The sequence below is a fragment of the Geotrypetes seraphini genome, chromosome 11, assembly GCF_902459505.1.
Source record: "Geotrypetes seraphini chromosome 11, aGeoSer1.1, whole genome shotgun sequence".
Lineage (NCBI taxonomy): Eukaryota > Metazoa > Chordata > Amphibia > Gymnophiona > Dermophiidae > Geotrypetes > Geotrypetes seraphini.
The window spans coordinates 103,819,789-103,835,688 of record NC_047094.1 but is presented as its reverse complement, the minus strand read 5'-3'; the positions used below and the strand labels follow the sequence as shown (position 1 = coordinate 103,835,688).

General features: G+C 47.1%; 1 protein-coding gene across 4 annotated transcripts in view; it reads right to left on the bottom strand.

Annotated features, from left to right (window-relative positions):
* The window catches only part of AURKA (aurora kinase A), a 71,142-nt gene that overhangs the window by 19,973 nt on the left and 35,269 nt on the right, over nt 1–15,900 (bottom strand). For all 4 annotated transcript variants that reach the window (XM_033914076.1, XM_033914075.1, XM_033914072.1 and 1 more), the window contains 2 exons: nt 5,967–6,158; nt 5,271–5,409 (listed from right to left, as the gene is read on the bottom strand). In XM_033914076.1, the coding sequence (XP_033769967.1) occupies nt 5,271–5,409; nt 5,967–6,158 (331 nt within the window). The remainder of the gene's footprint in view (nt 1–5,270; nt 5,410–5,966; nt 6,159–15,900) is intronic.

Genomic DNA, 15,900 nt, shown 5'->3' with positions numbered 1-15,900 from the left:
AGTGATCCGGACCCAGACACTGGAGGCAGCGTCGATGAGGGTCCGTGAGCGAAATCGCGCGCTGGCTACACTTTTTAAAACTGGTGATCGGCCGGGACATAGGCCGGAAAAGCTCCGCCGCAAGGTCGAAGGCGCGGGGCCTCTGCCACGCAGCCGACCCGGCGTCGGAAGGAAAAATGTTTTTTGGGGTTTTTTTGAAAAAAGAAACCAAAGAAAGAAACAAACGCACGGGAGAGCCAAAAGACCCCAACCCGCGGAAATAACGAAGGCAAAAAACAGATTCAATGGGCGCAGAATTGAAGTTGAACTTCTCAGCTCCGCGGAAGAAAATGAACTGAGGAGACACGCCCGGACCATCGGGCGGGAAGGCACTGGCGCATGCACGGTGCGGGCATCTCGAAACTTCCGAGTTTCTTCAAGCAAGACATGCTTGTGAGACGTCCGTATCGGGGCTCTGTCAGATGACATCACCCACTAGTGAAAATACCTGCCTGCTTGTCCTGGGATAAGCCAGCATACCTTGGTTATACAAATTTACTGCCTGTCAGGGATTCAAGGCAAAATTAGACAAAAGTTCCTGCTGAACCAGAACGTATGCAGGTAAGGCTAGTCTCAGTTAGGGTGCTGGTCTTTGACCTAAAGGCCATCACGACAGCAGACTGCTGGGCGCAATGGACCACTGGTCTAACCCAGCAGCGGCAATTCTTATGTCAGACAAGTATGATCATCTTATATAAAGTTATAGGAGGCAAAATTACATATGGTTAAGACTTAATTATTTCATCTCTGCACACATGCTTTTAAAACAAATAGTTGCTTTATAACCAACACACTGAGGGCCCCCATTGAGTGGAGCCATGGCCCAGTGGTTAAAGCAGCTGCCTCAGCACCCTGAGGTTGTGAGTTTTGATTCCCACCGCAGCTTCTTGTGATGCTGGCCAAGTCACTTAACACTTCATTGCCCTAGGTAAACCACTTTTGATTGTGTAAACCACACAGAAAAAAAAAAAAAGTGGCATCGAGTCCCATCCCTTTACCTTTTTACATTCAATTTCTATTGCCTTTGGTGCATTTGATTTGTTTTTAAGATTTTAGTTTGTCATAATTTTGTTTTAATTCATGTGAACCATTTAGTTCAAGGTTCTTAAGCTAAATCAATCAATCACTAAATAAAGCAAACAAGCAAGCTGCAGGAAAATTGCTACCGTGGCTTTATAAAAGGAGGACCTAAATCAGTAGTCCAGGGCACCAACCATCTACTGAAGACAGAATACTGGTAGGCGCCTTAAGATTACAAAACCCTGGGCAAGTCACTTAATCCTCCATTGCCCCAGGTACATTAGAGATAGGGAAAAATGCTTGAGTACCTCAATGTAAACCACTTGGGCCACAAGCAGTATATAAATGCTAACAAGTAAAACAAACCCCCTTATGGTAGTGATGTCATTGTAAACATGCTTGTGTCTTCACCTGGGGAGGTGGAGGAAGATGGGGGGAGGGACCCAGCACAAGACCCGCTGAGTTTAACACCCCTGAGGTTGGACGGATCCCCAAACAGGACCCATCCAAGCTCTATCTGGCACAAAAAGGAAACCCAGGAGTTCAAAATAAAATTCCAACAGTACTAAGAGGGGAGCCAAATTAGTCTTCCTACCTGCTTTAATGGAGATTGAGGAAGACTGAATTGCAAGAGGGGAAGCTATCCTGATGGTTCATAGTCATTTATGCGCGAGACTTCAGCGCACCGACATTGCAGCGCTGACAATTTGGCGCAAGACACCAGCATGCCGCCTAAAATGCGACTTATTTTTTTTATTTTTTATTCTTTATTCATTTTCGTATGTTACAACAAGTGTAGCAAATAAACTCATTTAAAACTTAAAGATACACACTTGATAAACTCTCATATAAGCATCAAATTTAACATTTCATTACAAATTAAAATTCTATAATATTTTAAATATTATGAAAGAAATCTAACATTTATATCATTCTTATTGAATCTAATAATCCCTCCCCCTCCCTCCCTATTCAATAAATCATAAAATCATGCGATTTTTAAAGAGCTCCGACGTGGGGTGTGAGTGGGGAACCCCCCCCCTTAATAGAGTAAACTTAACTTTTTCCCTGATTTTTTAGGAAAAAAGTTAAGCTTTCTCTATAATGTGGGGGGTTGCACCCCCCCCCCCAGCGGCAGCATAAACAGTCTGAAGTAAGGAAAAATTATGTTCTTACCTGTTAATTTTCTTTCCTTTAGGAGCAGCAGATGAATCCAGAGACTAGTGGGATAGCTCACATCGACCAGCAGGTGGAGATAGAGAAACTGATTAACAGGTGGTCTTATAGACTGGCATTCCTCCTGTCCATTCAGTAACGCTCCTTGCCCAAGCATCCATAGATAGGAAAATGAGCAGTCAAAAACTTATTTCCAGTAGCGAATCACAAATATTAACAACAGAACACAACTACCAACAATAACCCAACTAAACGCGCCACACAGAACACTGACAGATCGTCCGCAGAAAGGGTGGGGCTCTGGATTCATCTGCTGCTCCTAAAGGAAAGAAAATTAACAGGTAAGAACATAATTTTTCCTTCCTTAGCACAGCAGCAGATGAAGCCAGAGACTAGTGGGATGTAGCAAAGCAAAACTCATACTGGGTGGGAAGCTAACGCCGCCTCCGCAATAACCGAAGCGCCAAAACTAGCCTCCGCACGGGCCGCCACATCCAATCGGTAATGCTTGGAAAAGATATTCCCAGAAGACCAAGTAGCCGCACGGCAAATCTCCTCCAAGGAAAAACCTCCTGACTCCGCCCAAGACGCAGCCAACGCTCGAGTCGAATGAGCACGAAGCTGCTCCGGCAACCACTTCCCCGCTATCAAATAAGCCGAAGCAATCGTTTCCTTGACCCAACGAGCAATGGAAGCCTTAGATGCCGCCATACCTTTGTTCCTGCCCGCGAACACCACGAACAGGTGGTCCGACTGACGAAAGTCGTTAGTCACCTCCAAATAATGCAGAACAATCCTGCGCACATCCAGGAAACGCAAAGAAGAGAAGCGCTCCCCCCAATCCTCCCTCCGAAAAGCCGGGAGGAATAAACACTGGTTCACATGAAAGGAAGAAACCACCTTAGGCAGAAAGGAAGGCACCGTCCGAACAGACACCCCAGCATCCGAAATGCGCAAAAAGGGATCCCTGCAAGACAGAGCCTGCAACTCCGACACCCGTCTGGCCGAAGCCATAGCCACCAAAAACACAGTCTTCAAGGTGACATCCTTCAAAGTAGCATTAGACAAAGGCTCAAAAGGTGCTGCCCGCAATCCACCAAGGACAAGCTTAAGACTCCACGCGGGACAGGTTCGTTTTACAGGAGGCCGAATATGGTGAACCACGTCAGGTTGAAACGCTAGTGCAGAACGAGCGACCCCGGCCCCTGTAACACGCAATGGCCGCCACCTGAACCTTCAAGGAATTATAGGCCAACCCCTTAGCTACGCCCTCCTGCAGAAAGGAAAGAATAGCTGACAGAGACGCCTGGAAGGGCTCAAGACCTTGCCCCCTACACCAAGATTCAAAAACTCTCCAGACCCTAGCATAGGAGGCAGAGGTAGAAATCTTTTTGGCTTGAAGAAGAATGGAAATAACCTGTTCAGCCGCGACCGTTCAAGAGCCAGGCCGTAAGACCAAAGTGGGACGGATTTTCCATGGAGATAGGACCCTGAGTGAGCATGTCCGGAGTCACCGGAAACGTCAGCCGATCGCCCGTCGACAGCTGAATCAGGTCCGCGTACCACGGCCGACGCGGCCAATCCGGAGTCACGAGGATCACCCTGCCCGGAAAGAGAGAGATGCGATGTAACACCCGACCTATCATCGGCCAAGGAGGAAATACATAAAGAAGGCAACCCGGAGGCCACGGGAGGGCTAACACGTCCACCCCCTCCGTGGCGATATTTTTTTTTTTTAAACCGGAGAAGCCCGCCAAAAAACTACCGACGCAGCACAACAAAATCTAACACCCGAAACGGGCCAAACCGCACGTGTCACACACAAATCGCAAATCCAACTCACCTAACACAATCACTCAGCCCAAATGCAGAAAGGTTATAGCTGGCAGTTTCAGTCTGTAAGCCGACCCGGAGGCTTACAGCACAGCACAGGGAGGCTCTGACCTTTTTGGGGGTTTTTTTGAAACTGGAAAGAAGAAACACAGAACCTAAGGAAACCCCTCAATCTACTGGAGGGGAGGGTGGAGAAGGGACCTGGGGGGGCCCAGGTGTAGCTCCCAAAGCTGGCACCGCTCAGCCAGACACCCCTTTCTTACTGAAAAGAACTAGTCTTAACAGAAGAATAGAAAAGTCCCAGAAATTATTCCTGCACAGCCAGAATCCAGGAGCTAGATCGATAGCTACGAACCCCTGCTGGGAGATAGAGCAAACTGAATGGACAGGAGGAATGCCAGTCTATAAGACCACCTGTTAATCAGTTTCTCTATCTCCACTTGCTGGTCGATGTGAGCTATCCCACTAGTCTCTGGATTCATCTGCTGCTGTGCTAAGGAAAGTGTAATTATAATAAGTTTATAAAGATTTGGGGGCCATTGACGATTTATTCTAGTGATCAGACATCTTAAACACCAGAATATTGGATAAGATAAGGGGGCTGGGAATATGACGGATAATATATTGATAGTTGTTATTTATTGGTATATGGGTGGGAGGGGTGGGTTTCTTATATAATTATTTATTTGGAATATTACAATAAGAATGTCAATTAATTAAGATATTTCTGAATGACTGTTGTACACTTGTAATTTTTGAAAATGAATAAAGATTTTTTTTTTAAAAAGGTATTTCTGAATGACTGTTGTACACTTGTAATTTTTGAAAATGAATAAAGATTAAAAAAAAAAAAAAAAAAATGTGGTGGAAGATCACCCCCCCCCCCCCGGAGCTCTTTAAAAGTCACTTTTTAGGTGGCATGCTGATGTCTTGTGCCGAATTGTCGGTGCGCTGAAGTCTCGCGCGCTTTTGTCCCATCACCATCCTGATATACAAGTTTGTTCTCAGTCTCCACCTGCTGGTAGCAGTGAGGTATATAACCCATTTGTAAGGACTATACCAGTCTACCAGGCGATACAGAATTTAAAAAATTTAGCTTTTTTTTGTCAATAGCAACTGCAAGCTCTCACCTGCTCTGAAATATCTTAAGAAGACAAAAGAAGAAGAAAAAAAAAAAAAAAAAAAAAAAGAGAGAGACATACTGTAGCAGTTCTTTGTTCATCAAACTTGGAGTGTTTTTGAAGCTCTCGGAAAAGCTCTCCTCGTGGAGCATTTTCTAATATTAAGTAAACCCTTGTAGCATCATGGAAATAACCATACAGCCTCAGGATGTTAGGATGCCTGTAGAAAGTGAAGAAGTTATACAAAGATAATAAGCATTGTACAATTTTTAAATGCTGAAAAATGATTTGAGGGCTTCACTTAAGTATTTCTTTGTTAAAAAGGCTACAGCCCAATGCCTCCTCCAAATAGATTTGCAACAGGTTATGCAAGGCTGAAAACTAAAGAGGCAATATATCACATAAGTGGTCTGAAATTTAGAGAATACAGCGATAGAATTTGTCCTTGTCCCCGTGGATAACTGCAGGAAACCATCCTGTCATTCTTTAGTCTCTCTCTCAACCTTGGTCCTTCTACACCAGCATTCTTCAAGGCAAGACTTGAGGGTCAGTGGCTTGAACCCATTCATACTCCGATTCTTCCCTTTCTCCTTAAAGAATTACATGGGGTTGGTTTCCTGCAGTTATCTGTGAGGACGGAGACAAATTCTGTTTGTTCTTTTCTTAAGAATCAATGATGTTGTTCACAGGTGATGAAATTAGAACAGCCAGAGAGACTGGTCATTAACCACAAGGTAGCTCACATGCAACTTTGTATAGAAAACAGAACAAAATTACCTAAGATGTGACTGAATTTCCACTTCTCTCCGTAACTGATGTTCCACGCCTGCTTTTTCAAGCTGTGATTTAAATAGCACCTTCAGTGCCAGGATAAACTTGCTCTGCCGTTCACGGGCCAGATACACATTTCCAAACTTCCCTTTTCCCAAGGGACGTCCAATTTCAAAGTCTTCTAATGACCACTGTTTTCTAGATTTAAAATAAATAAATAAAATCCCTCACACCTTTGACCAACTACAAATAACTACTGCAGAGTCTGAAAGCATTTGAGAAAAGATGTAACTGAATAGATATGCTATAAATCTAGAGACTCCCCCCCACCCCAATACTCACTGTAGCATTTATAAGGGTATAATCACCCATGTTCATATTCCTGAACAACTCATTCAAAAATTGAATGTATAAGAACTGTGTGAAATACAATAAATAAAATTGTGGTTCATCATATATATCATATACAATAAAATTTAGATTGCAGTAAAGAATCTGCTTTCTGAATGAAAGCAGATAAGAATGCAGTCCAATTCCAAAGGTAGTTTGCTCCAAGTGGACAGAGCAACTACACAAAGCCCTTGCCAATTTTCTTTTGCCAATATAGGTTACCATGTAGTGATCCCAAATTCCTGTGTAAATAGGATGGAGTCAAGTCTAGAAGATGGCTTCTTAAATGGTTAGTAACTAAAGCATATAAGGACAAAGGTCTCAAAATGTATACTTTGAAGGAAATGCAGGCGAAGGAAGATACGAGATTTTTAAAAATACAAATATATGGCATAAATGCCTCCTATGCCTAGAATATATTACAGTGGAACGCCGATTAGCCAAATTTCAATTATCTGGATGTCAATTTTCCAGACTGAGACCCCCGATTGGGGGGGGGAGTGGGTGGGAGGGAACTCAAATATAACTTATAAAAGGTGATATTAAAGGTACTATGGCTGAATCAATAGTAATTGTTTTGCCTAAGCCAAATAAAGATCCTACTTTGGTTTCAAACTACAGGCCTATATCTTTAATAAATGTGGATAATAAACTTTTGGCGAAAATTTTGGCTTTGAGATTAGCCAAAGCTCTCCCACATATTATAGACACACATCAGACGGGTTTCGTTGCTAAAAGACATTCCTCTAATAACTTTAGATTATTGTTTCATATGTTAAATTTATCAAAAAAAATGGATGAACCGGCTTTTACAGTTTCCTTGGATGCAGAAAAAGCGTTTGATAGGGTAGAATGGAATTTTATGTATCAGGCTTTAGAATGGTTTGGTATAGGTTCTGGATTTATACAAATGGTAAAAACATTGTATAGCTTCCCGATTGCAAGATTAAATATTAATAATATGATATCTGATGGTTTTCAATTGCAGAGGGGAGTTAGACAAGGTTGTCCTTTATCTCCTTTGTTATTTGATGTTGTATTAGAACCCTTATTGTTAGCAATACAGCAAGCAAGGGGGATACAGGGTATTCCATATTCTGATATGGAATATAAAATTTCGGCTTATGCGGATGATATTTTACTTTATTTGAGGAATCCAGAGTCTACCTTATCTTGTCTATTGGAATTAATTGATATGTTTGGCATATTTTCAGGTTATAAAATTAATTGGAGTAAGTCTGAACTTACTGTAGTTCCTCTCTCATCTTTCTTCCTGTAAACCGTGCCGAGCTCCGCATTCGTGGAGATGGTGCGGTATATAAACCCAAGGTTTAGTTTAGTGTAAAAGGATTATTTGACGCTTTTCCGTTCATATGGAAAGAAGAAGGATTTAAATATCTTGGCATTCAAGTTAAAAATACAATTGAAGATACAGTAAAAGAAAATGAAAAATTTGTATTGAAAAGAGTTACAGAGTTATGTGAGCAATGGAATCCGTTACATCTTTCTTGGTGGGGGAGAGTTCAAACTATTAAAATGATGATCTTGCCTGTAGTTTGCTACCAAATGAGTATGATACCTATTTATTTTCAGGGGTCCTTTTATAAAAAGCTTAATAGCATTTTAACGAAATTTCTTTGGCTTGGTAAAACGCATAGAATAGCTTTGGTATCTTTGCAAAAATCAATTAAGGAGGGAGGGGTAAATTTTCCAAATTTTTATAGGTACCATCAAGCCTATATTTTACATCAGGGTATGTATTGGATCCTCCCAGAACTGATAGATAATGCACCGGATTGGTTATATTTGGAATGGCGCCTTATGTTTCCCCTAAATTTAGTTCATTTTCCAAGTATCAACATGCCTAGAAGATACAGAGAAAATAAGATATTAATGGATACTTGGAAAACGTTGAGGTTTATTAGTAAATTAACACCTGTCCCAATAAACAAGTCAACTAATCAGTCTTTATGGATAAACTCCAAGATTAAAATTGGCGGAGCTCAAATCCTTTGGAAGGACTGGATTATTGCAGGCATTAGATCTCTGAATGATGTTATTTCGGAAGGTAAACTGCTGGAATTTTCACAATTGCAACATAGATTTGGTCTTAGTAAAAAACAAAGTTTTAAATGGTTGCAATTGAAGCAGGCCATTCAGGTTGGGTTCCCTGAATGGAAAACATTGAATAATCAATATAGTTTAGAGTTCTTATGCTTCCAAGCAGACTTCCTAGGGCATCAAGCCGCATTGTGGTATAAATTAATATCTGGATATTTGAATAAAAAACCAAAAAATGGTCTAAGAGACATTTGGAGCATTGAGATTAAGCATCAAATTACTGCATCTCAATGGCCACTAATTTGGTCTTGGAGAATGAGATGTACAGTGTCAGCATCTATGAGACAAACTTGGTTCATTTTATTACATAGAGCTTTTTGGACCCCTACACGTTTGCAAAAATTAGATAGTTCTAAGTCCAATAAATGCTGGAACCTGGGACGTTGGATCATTTACTGTATCATTATCCCTACATTAAAAGTTTTTGGAATGCAATTTGGCCACAAATTAATAAATTGATGGAAAATCATGTAGCAATATCATATGATACAGTGTTATTTGGAATGATGATGAGAAAAAAAAGTCAAATTTCACCAGAAAATAACAAGCTTTTACTAGTCATGACAGGGGTTGCCATTAGGCATATAACCAATAACTGGAAGAATCATAGTAACCTTAATTATACATTTTGGTGGAATACAATTTGTCATATATTCAAAATGGAAAGAGTAATAGCAATACAAAGAGGGACATATCCTAAATTTATAAAAATATGGGGGCCATTGACAAAGTATTGTACAGAATGAATAGTAGGATTTATCTTCTTTTCTTCTTTTTCTTGTCTTCTTTATGGCACACATGGAGGGGGGGGTAGTGAAAGCACAGTTACTTACCGTAACAGGTGTTATCCAGGGACAGCAGGCATATATTCTCACATGTGGGCGACATCATCTATGGAGCCCCAGCGCGGACATCGTTTCAAGCAAACTTGATTGAAGTTTCAAGTTTGCTACACTGCACCACGCATGTGCATGCCTTCTTGCCCACTAGAGGGCGCATCCCCACCTCGTGGTCCTCAGTTCCATAACCAGCAAAGAAGCCATCCCCGGGGAGGTGGGCGGGTTGTGAGAATATATGCCTGCTGTCCCTGGATAACACCTGTTACGGTAAGTAACTGTGCTTTATCCCAAGACAAGCAGGCATGATATTCTCACATGTGGGTGACCTCCAAGCCAACCAAAAAAGGGCAGGTGGGAGGATGGCAATTCAGGAAAACAGGTTACGTAACACCGACTGGCCAAACCGGCCGTCGCTCCTGGACAAAGTGTCCAGACAGTAGTGTGAGGTGAACGTATGAACCGAAAACCAAGTGGCAGCTTTACATATGTCCTCCACAGGAGTAGACCGGAGGAAAGCAACAGAAGCTGCCATCGCCCTGACCTTATGCCCCGTGACTCGACCATGGAGCGTGAGACCAGCCTGAGCGTAGCAAAAAGAAATACAAGCAGCTAGCCAGTTGGACAAGGTGCGCTTGGAAACAGGATGTCCCAGCCGATTAGGATCAAAGGACAAAAATAATTGAGGAACCTTCCGATGAGACTTGGTACGTTGGAGATAAAAAGCCAACACCCTCTTACAGTCCAGCGTGTGAAGCGCCGCCTCACCAGGATGAGAGTGGGGTTTCGGGAAGAACACCGGAAGGACAATAGACTGATTGAGGTGGAAATCAGAACAACCATAGGTAGAAATTTTGGATGGGTGCGAAGAACCACCTTGTCATGATGGAACACAGTAAAGGGCGGGTCCACAACCAAAGCCTGGAGCTCACTAATTCGACGAGCAGACGTGAGCGCAAGTAAAAAGACCACCTTCCAAGTGAGAAACTTAGGGAGAGACTTGTCAATTGGCTCAAAAGGATGTTTCATCAGCTGAGCCAAGACCACATTCAGATCCCAAACTACAGGAGGAGGTTTCAGAGGAGGATTAACATTAACTAAACCCCTCATGAAACGAACCACCAGAGGATGAAGAGAGAGAGAACGTCCCTCTAGATGCCGATGGAAAGCAGCAATAGCACTGAGATGCACCCGGATGGAAGTTGTCTTCAGCCCAGACTTGGACAAATGCAGCAAATATTCCAGAACAGAGGACACCGGAACCAAACTCGGGTCCAGATGGTGCGAGGTACACCAGGATGAAAATCTGGTCCACTTCTGGGAATAACAAAGCCGAGTCGAGGCCTTGCGCGAGGCTTCCAACACCTCCCAGACCGCCGAAGTCAGGGGGAAAGGAACCAAGCCGTCAGATGCAATGACTGAAGATTGGGATGCAACAGCGAACCCCGACTCTGAGACAGCAGAGAGGGAAAAACTGGCAGAAGTAGAGGCTCCCTGGCACTGAGTTGAAGGAGCAGGGAAAACCAGTGCTGACGAGGCCAACGGGGCGCTATGAGAATCATAGTAGCTCCGGATGACTCGAGGTGAACCAACGTCCTCAAGATCAGAGGAAAAGGAGGAAACGCATAAAGGAATCTCCCTCCCCAGTCGAGAAGAAAGGCATCTGCCTCGAGACGGTCCTGGGAGTAAATCCGGGAACAATAGAGGGGCAGTTTGCGAGTCTCCGGGGAAGCAAAGAGATCCACCTGAGGAGTCCCCCAGTGGTCGAAGATCTCGCGCAGGACTCGGGAGTTTAGCGACCACTCGTGCGGCTGGAGAAGACGACTGAGTTTGTCTGCGAGATAATTCTTTTCTCCCTGAATGTAGACCGCCCGCAGGAAGATGTTCTGGGAGGTCGCCCATTCCCAAAGGCGCAAGGCTTCCCGGCACAGGGACCAAAAGCCCGTTCCCCCTTGTTTGTTTACATAATACATGGCCACTTGGTTGTCCGTCCGTACCAGGACTACCTGATTGCGCAGCAGATGACAAAACGCTCGAGCTGCCAGGAAGATGGCGCGAAGCTCCAACACATTGATATGACAAAGACGGTCCTCCGCCGACCATAGAGCTTGAGTTCGCAGACCGTCGAGGTGAGCCCCCCACGCATACTCCGAAGAGTCCGTGGTCAGGACCTTGCGATGCGGAGGGACGAGAAAGAGCAAACCCCCGGAAAGATTTGAAGAGTTGGTCCACCAACGGAGCGATCGTCTCAAGGAAGGAGTCACCGTAACAGGAAGGGAGAGCGGGGTCCCGATCCTGGCGCCACTGGGAGGCCAAGGTCCACTGAGGGAGTCTCAGACGCAATCGGGCAAACGGCGTGACATGAACTGTCGAAGCCATGTGGCCGAGTAGAATCATCAGCCGATGTGCAGAGACGGAGCGCTGCAGCAGAATCTGACGGGCCAGGCGAAGCAGAGCCTCCAGTCTCGACGAGGGCAGGAATGCACGAAGGCGAACTGTGTCCAGCACGGCCCCAATAAACTGAAGGGATTGAGCCGGGCACAACTGCGATTTGGGAAAATTTACTTCGAACCCCAGACGTTGAAGGAAGATGATAGTCTGTCGGGTCGCTGAGATAACCCCCTCCTGGGATGAAGCCTTGATCAGCCAATCGTCCAAGTAGGGGAAGACCTGCAGCCCCTGGGATCGTAGGGCAGCCGCGACCACTACCATACACTTCGTAAAGACCCGAGGAGACGAGGCCAGCCCGAAGGGGAGGACTCGATATTGTAGGTGCAACTCCCCCACCTGGAACCGTAAGTACTGGCGAAAGGCGGGATGCACCGGAACATGCGTATATGCTTCCTTGAGGTCCAGGGAGCACATCCAGTCCCCCGAGTCTAGTAGAGGGTACAGGACTGGAAGGGACAACATACAGAACTTCTCCCGGACAAGGAACTTGTTGAGCCTCCGGAGGTCCAGAATGGGGCGTAAGTCCCCGGTCTTCTTCGGGACCAAAAAGTAACGGGAGTAAAAACCCCGTCCCCTTTGGTTCGGGGGCACATGCTCCACCGCCCGAAGGCCCAACAAGGACCTGGCCTCGGACAGGAGAAGAGGAAGCTGGTCTCGGCAGCAAAGAGAAGCCGCCGGCGGATGTTCCGGTGGCATGGATAAGAAATTCAGCGAGTAGCCCTCAGAGATGATCCGGAGCACCCAAGCGTCCGACGTGATCTCGGCCCATGCTGGGAGAAAGGCCTGCAGTCGGCCCCCGATAGGAAGGGGGTCCTTTGACTGTGCGGAGGGGGCCCGCCCCCAACCGCGCATCACATCAAAAAGACGGAGCGGGTTTAGACGCTCCTTGCGCCTGAGGCTTTGGTTGGGACGCCCTGCCCTGCTGCTGGGGTCGTCGGGGCGGAGGCCTAGAAAAAGCCGGTGTCGACTTCTGCGGGTACCGCCGCGGAGGAGGTCTAAACGGCTTCTGCGGCGGAGCCCGGGGTTTGGGACGGACCAACGAGGCAATAGAGCGTTCGTGTTCAGACAAACGCTTGGTCGCCGCCTCCAAGGACTCATCAAACAGCTCTGAGCCAACACATGGAAGATTGTCCAGACGTTCTTGTAAGTTCGGGTCCATATCCAACGTACGAAGCCACGCGAGACGGCACATCGCCACCGCAAAAGCGGATACGCGAGAGGCCAACTCAAAGGCATCGTAGACTGCGTGAAAGAGGTAGAGGCACAGCTGGGATAAATTGGCCATAAATGCGCCAAAATCCTGCTTATGGGAATCAGGCATGACTCCATAATACCTGGGCAACGCCTTGACCATCTGCCTTAAATAGGAGGAGGAGGCGGAGGAGAAGGTGAAGGCGTAGTTAAGGACCCTAGCGGCCATCAAGGAGTTAGAATAGAGGCGACGACCAAACTTGTCCAGGGTCCGCCCCTCCCGCCCGGGGGGAACCGCAGCCGAGACCCGAGAAGGCTGGGACTTCTTCAACGCCGACTCCACCAGCAACGACTGGTGAGATAACTGCGCTTTATCGAAGCCCTTGCAGGGGACTGTGCGGTACTTCGGCTCCATCTTAGACGGAACAGCTGTGACTGTAAGAGGGGAGTCCAAGTTCCTCAGGAAGGTCTGGTGTAGAACCTTGTTAAGAGGCAGTCGGGGGGTCTCTCTGGGAGGAGAGGGCAAATCCTGCTCCTCCAAAAATTCCTTCCTATATTGAGACCCTGACGCCAGATCAAGGTCCAAGGCTCTTCCCATATCAAGGACAAATCTGGAAAAGGAAGAGGGCTTCGAAGGAGGTGAGGGAGAACGAGAAGTCTTCGTCGCCAAGAAGGAAGGGGAAGCCTCACGGGAATAACGAGGCTCCCTCCCCATGCCCGAACCCGAACCCCAAGAGGCCGCTCCAAGCGACCTCGACGGGGTCGGGGACTGGCCACGCCCCGAGGAACCCCTGCGGGAAGTCTCCGGGGTATGAGGGATCGAGGCACGCCCCCTCCGTCTCGGCGAAGAGTCCCTCGAGTACTCAACCTCGGAGGAACGGAGAAGCCTCGGATTATCAAGGCGAAGCTCGGAGACCCGAAGGGTCTCGGCCCCGGTCGGTGAGGAGCGACTGCGTCGTCGAGGAGAAACCCGTTGACGTTTGGGCTTCCTCGACCGACGCTTCGCCCGAGGCCGACCCGAGGGCGAGGAGCCCCGGGAGGACCTCGACGAGGACGAAGAGATCTTCCGAATCCTCCGCCCCTTGTCCCGAGGCCGCACGCTCCGCTCAGGCTGATCCGCCGAGGTCGAGGGCAAGGCCGGGGTCGAGGCCAAAGCCGTCCTGGGGGCCGAAGTCGAGGGCACCGAGACCGAGGCCGATGCCTGGAGGTGCGCGAGGGAATCGGACAGCTCCGAGGTAATAAGCGCACGGAGTAAGCCCTGAAAGGCCGGTACCGCCATCATGGCAGGTAGATCCGGGGCTGGCGGGTGCTCCCTCGAGGGCGACCTCGGTCTCGAGTATTCCCGCGGGGCACCCGACTTCGACGCTCGGGGCGGGGCCGAGGACGACCCACCCGCCCCCGTCGAAGATCCAGAGGATGGCTTCTTAGAGGCTGGAAGAGAAGGAGGAAGTGAGGACTTACCCTTCGTCGACTTCGGGGTCGAGGAGACCGGCTTCGAAGAAGCGGACTGTCGGGGCGAGGTCGAAGGAGACGAGGCCGAGGTCAAGGCCGGGGCCGAAGCCGAGGCCGACGTCGAGGCCTTCCCCGCCCCGGTGTCCACCGCAAAGAGCTCCGCCATCCGAGCGCAACGGCGGCGGAGGGCCCTGGATTGAAAGGTAGAGCACCGAGTACAAGAATCGGTCGGGTGCTCAGGGCCCAGACAAAGCAAGCACCACCGGTGAGGATCGGTAATTGAAAGGAGACGATCGCACCGGGTGCACTTTTTAAAACCCGTCAAGGGACGGGACATGGACACGAAACCCGGCCGGGAACGAACGAGGTCCCGCGGCCGCGGCTACCGGGAGCCCCCGGAGCCAACGGAAGAAAATAAAAGTTTTTGTTTTGTTTTTTTTTGACGAAACTCGATAGATAATAAAAGAAAAAACCAAAATAAGCACAGCGACCGAGAGAAAAACACTCAGCCGCGGTGTCAGAAGGCTAAACACGAAGAGCACAATTTCCACAGGGCTTCTGGCTCCGCGGAAAAGACTGAAATGAGGACCACGAGGTGGGGATGCGCCCTCTAGTGGGCAAGAAGGCATGCACATGCGTGGTGCAGTGTAGCAAACTTGAAACTTCAATCAAGTTTGCTTGAAAAGCTGTCCGCGCTGGGGCTCCGTAGATGACATCACCCACATGTGAGAATATCATGCCTGCTTGTCCTGGGATAAAATAATTTTACATAACATGTTATAATATGGTATACAATATGTATAAGGTGATTGGAAAGTACTTGAAGGGTGGGGGGTGGGAGAGGGGATAAAAAAATTTGTTCAGAATATTATGTAATAGATATAAAAGTGATATTGTGTATTCATTAGTTGTAACTCAATATTTTGTACACTTCATGTAAAATATGAAAATGAATAAAGAATTATAAAAAAAAAAAAAAAAATTTCAATTATCTGGATGTCAATTTTCCAGACTGAGACCCCCGATTGGGGGGGGAGTGGGTGGGAGGGAACTCAAATATAAACTGAGACCCCCAAAGCTCCTTTTCTGCACCTGCCATCAGCCCAGCCCAGCTCCCCCTCCCCCTGAACCGGGAGACTTTCTCCTGTAATGAATAGACTAAATTTTTTTACTTTTGTTAATTAGTAACAATAACAAAAAAAAAAACCACCTTCAGCGCACCCCCCCCCTCCCACCCCGACAAGAAAAAGGCAGCATTCCTTCTCCCAGACCCATAGAAAAGACCCAAGGCCTATCTTATTTCCCTAGTGGTCTAGAGGCACGCGTGATGCTACTCGCTCCTGCCCATGCTCTGCCGGTGACGAAAATAAAGTCTCGGCAATTATTTTCATCACCGACAGAGCATGGGCAGGAGCGAGTAGGATTGCTCCTGCCCCAGCGCCAACGCTAGACCTCTAGGGAAACAAGGTAGGCCTGGGATCTTTCCTGAGTCCAGGAGG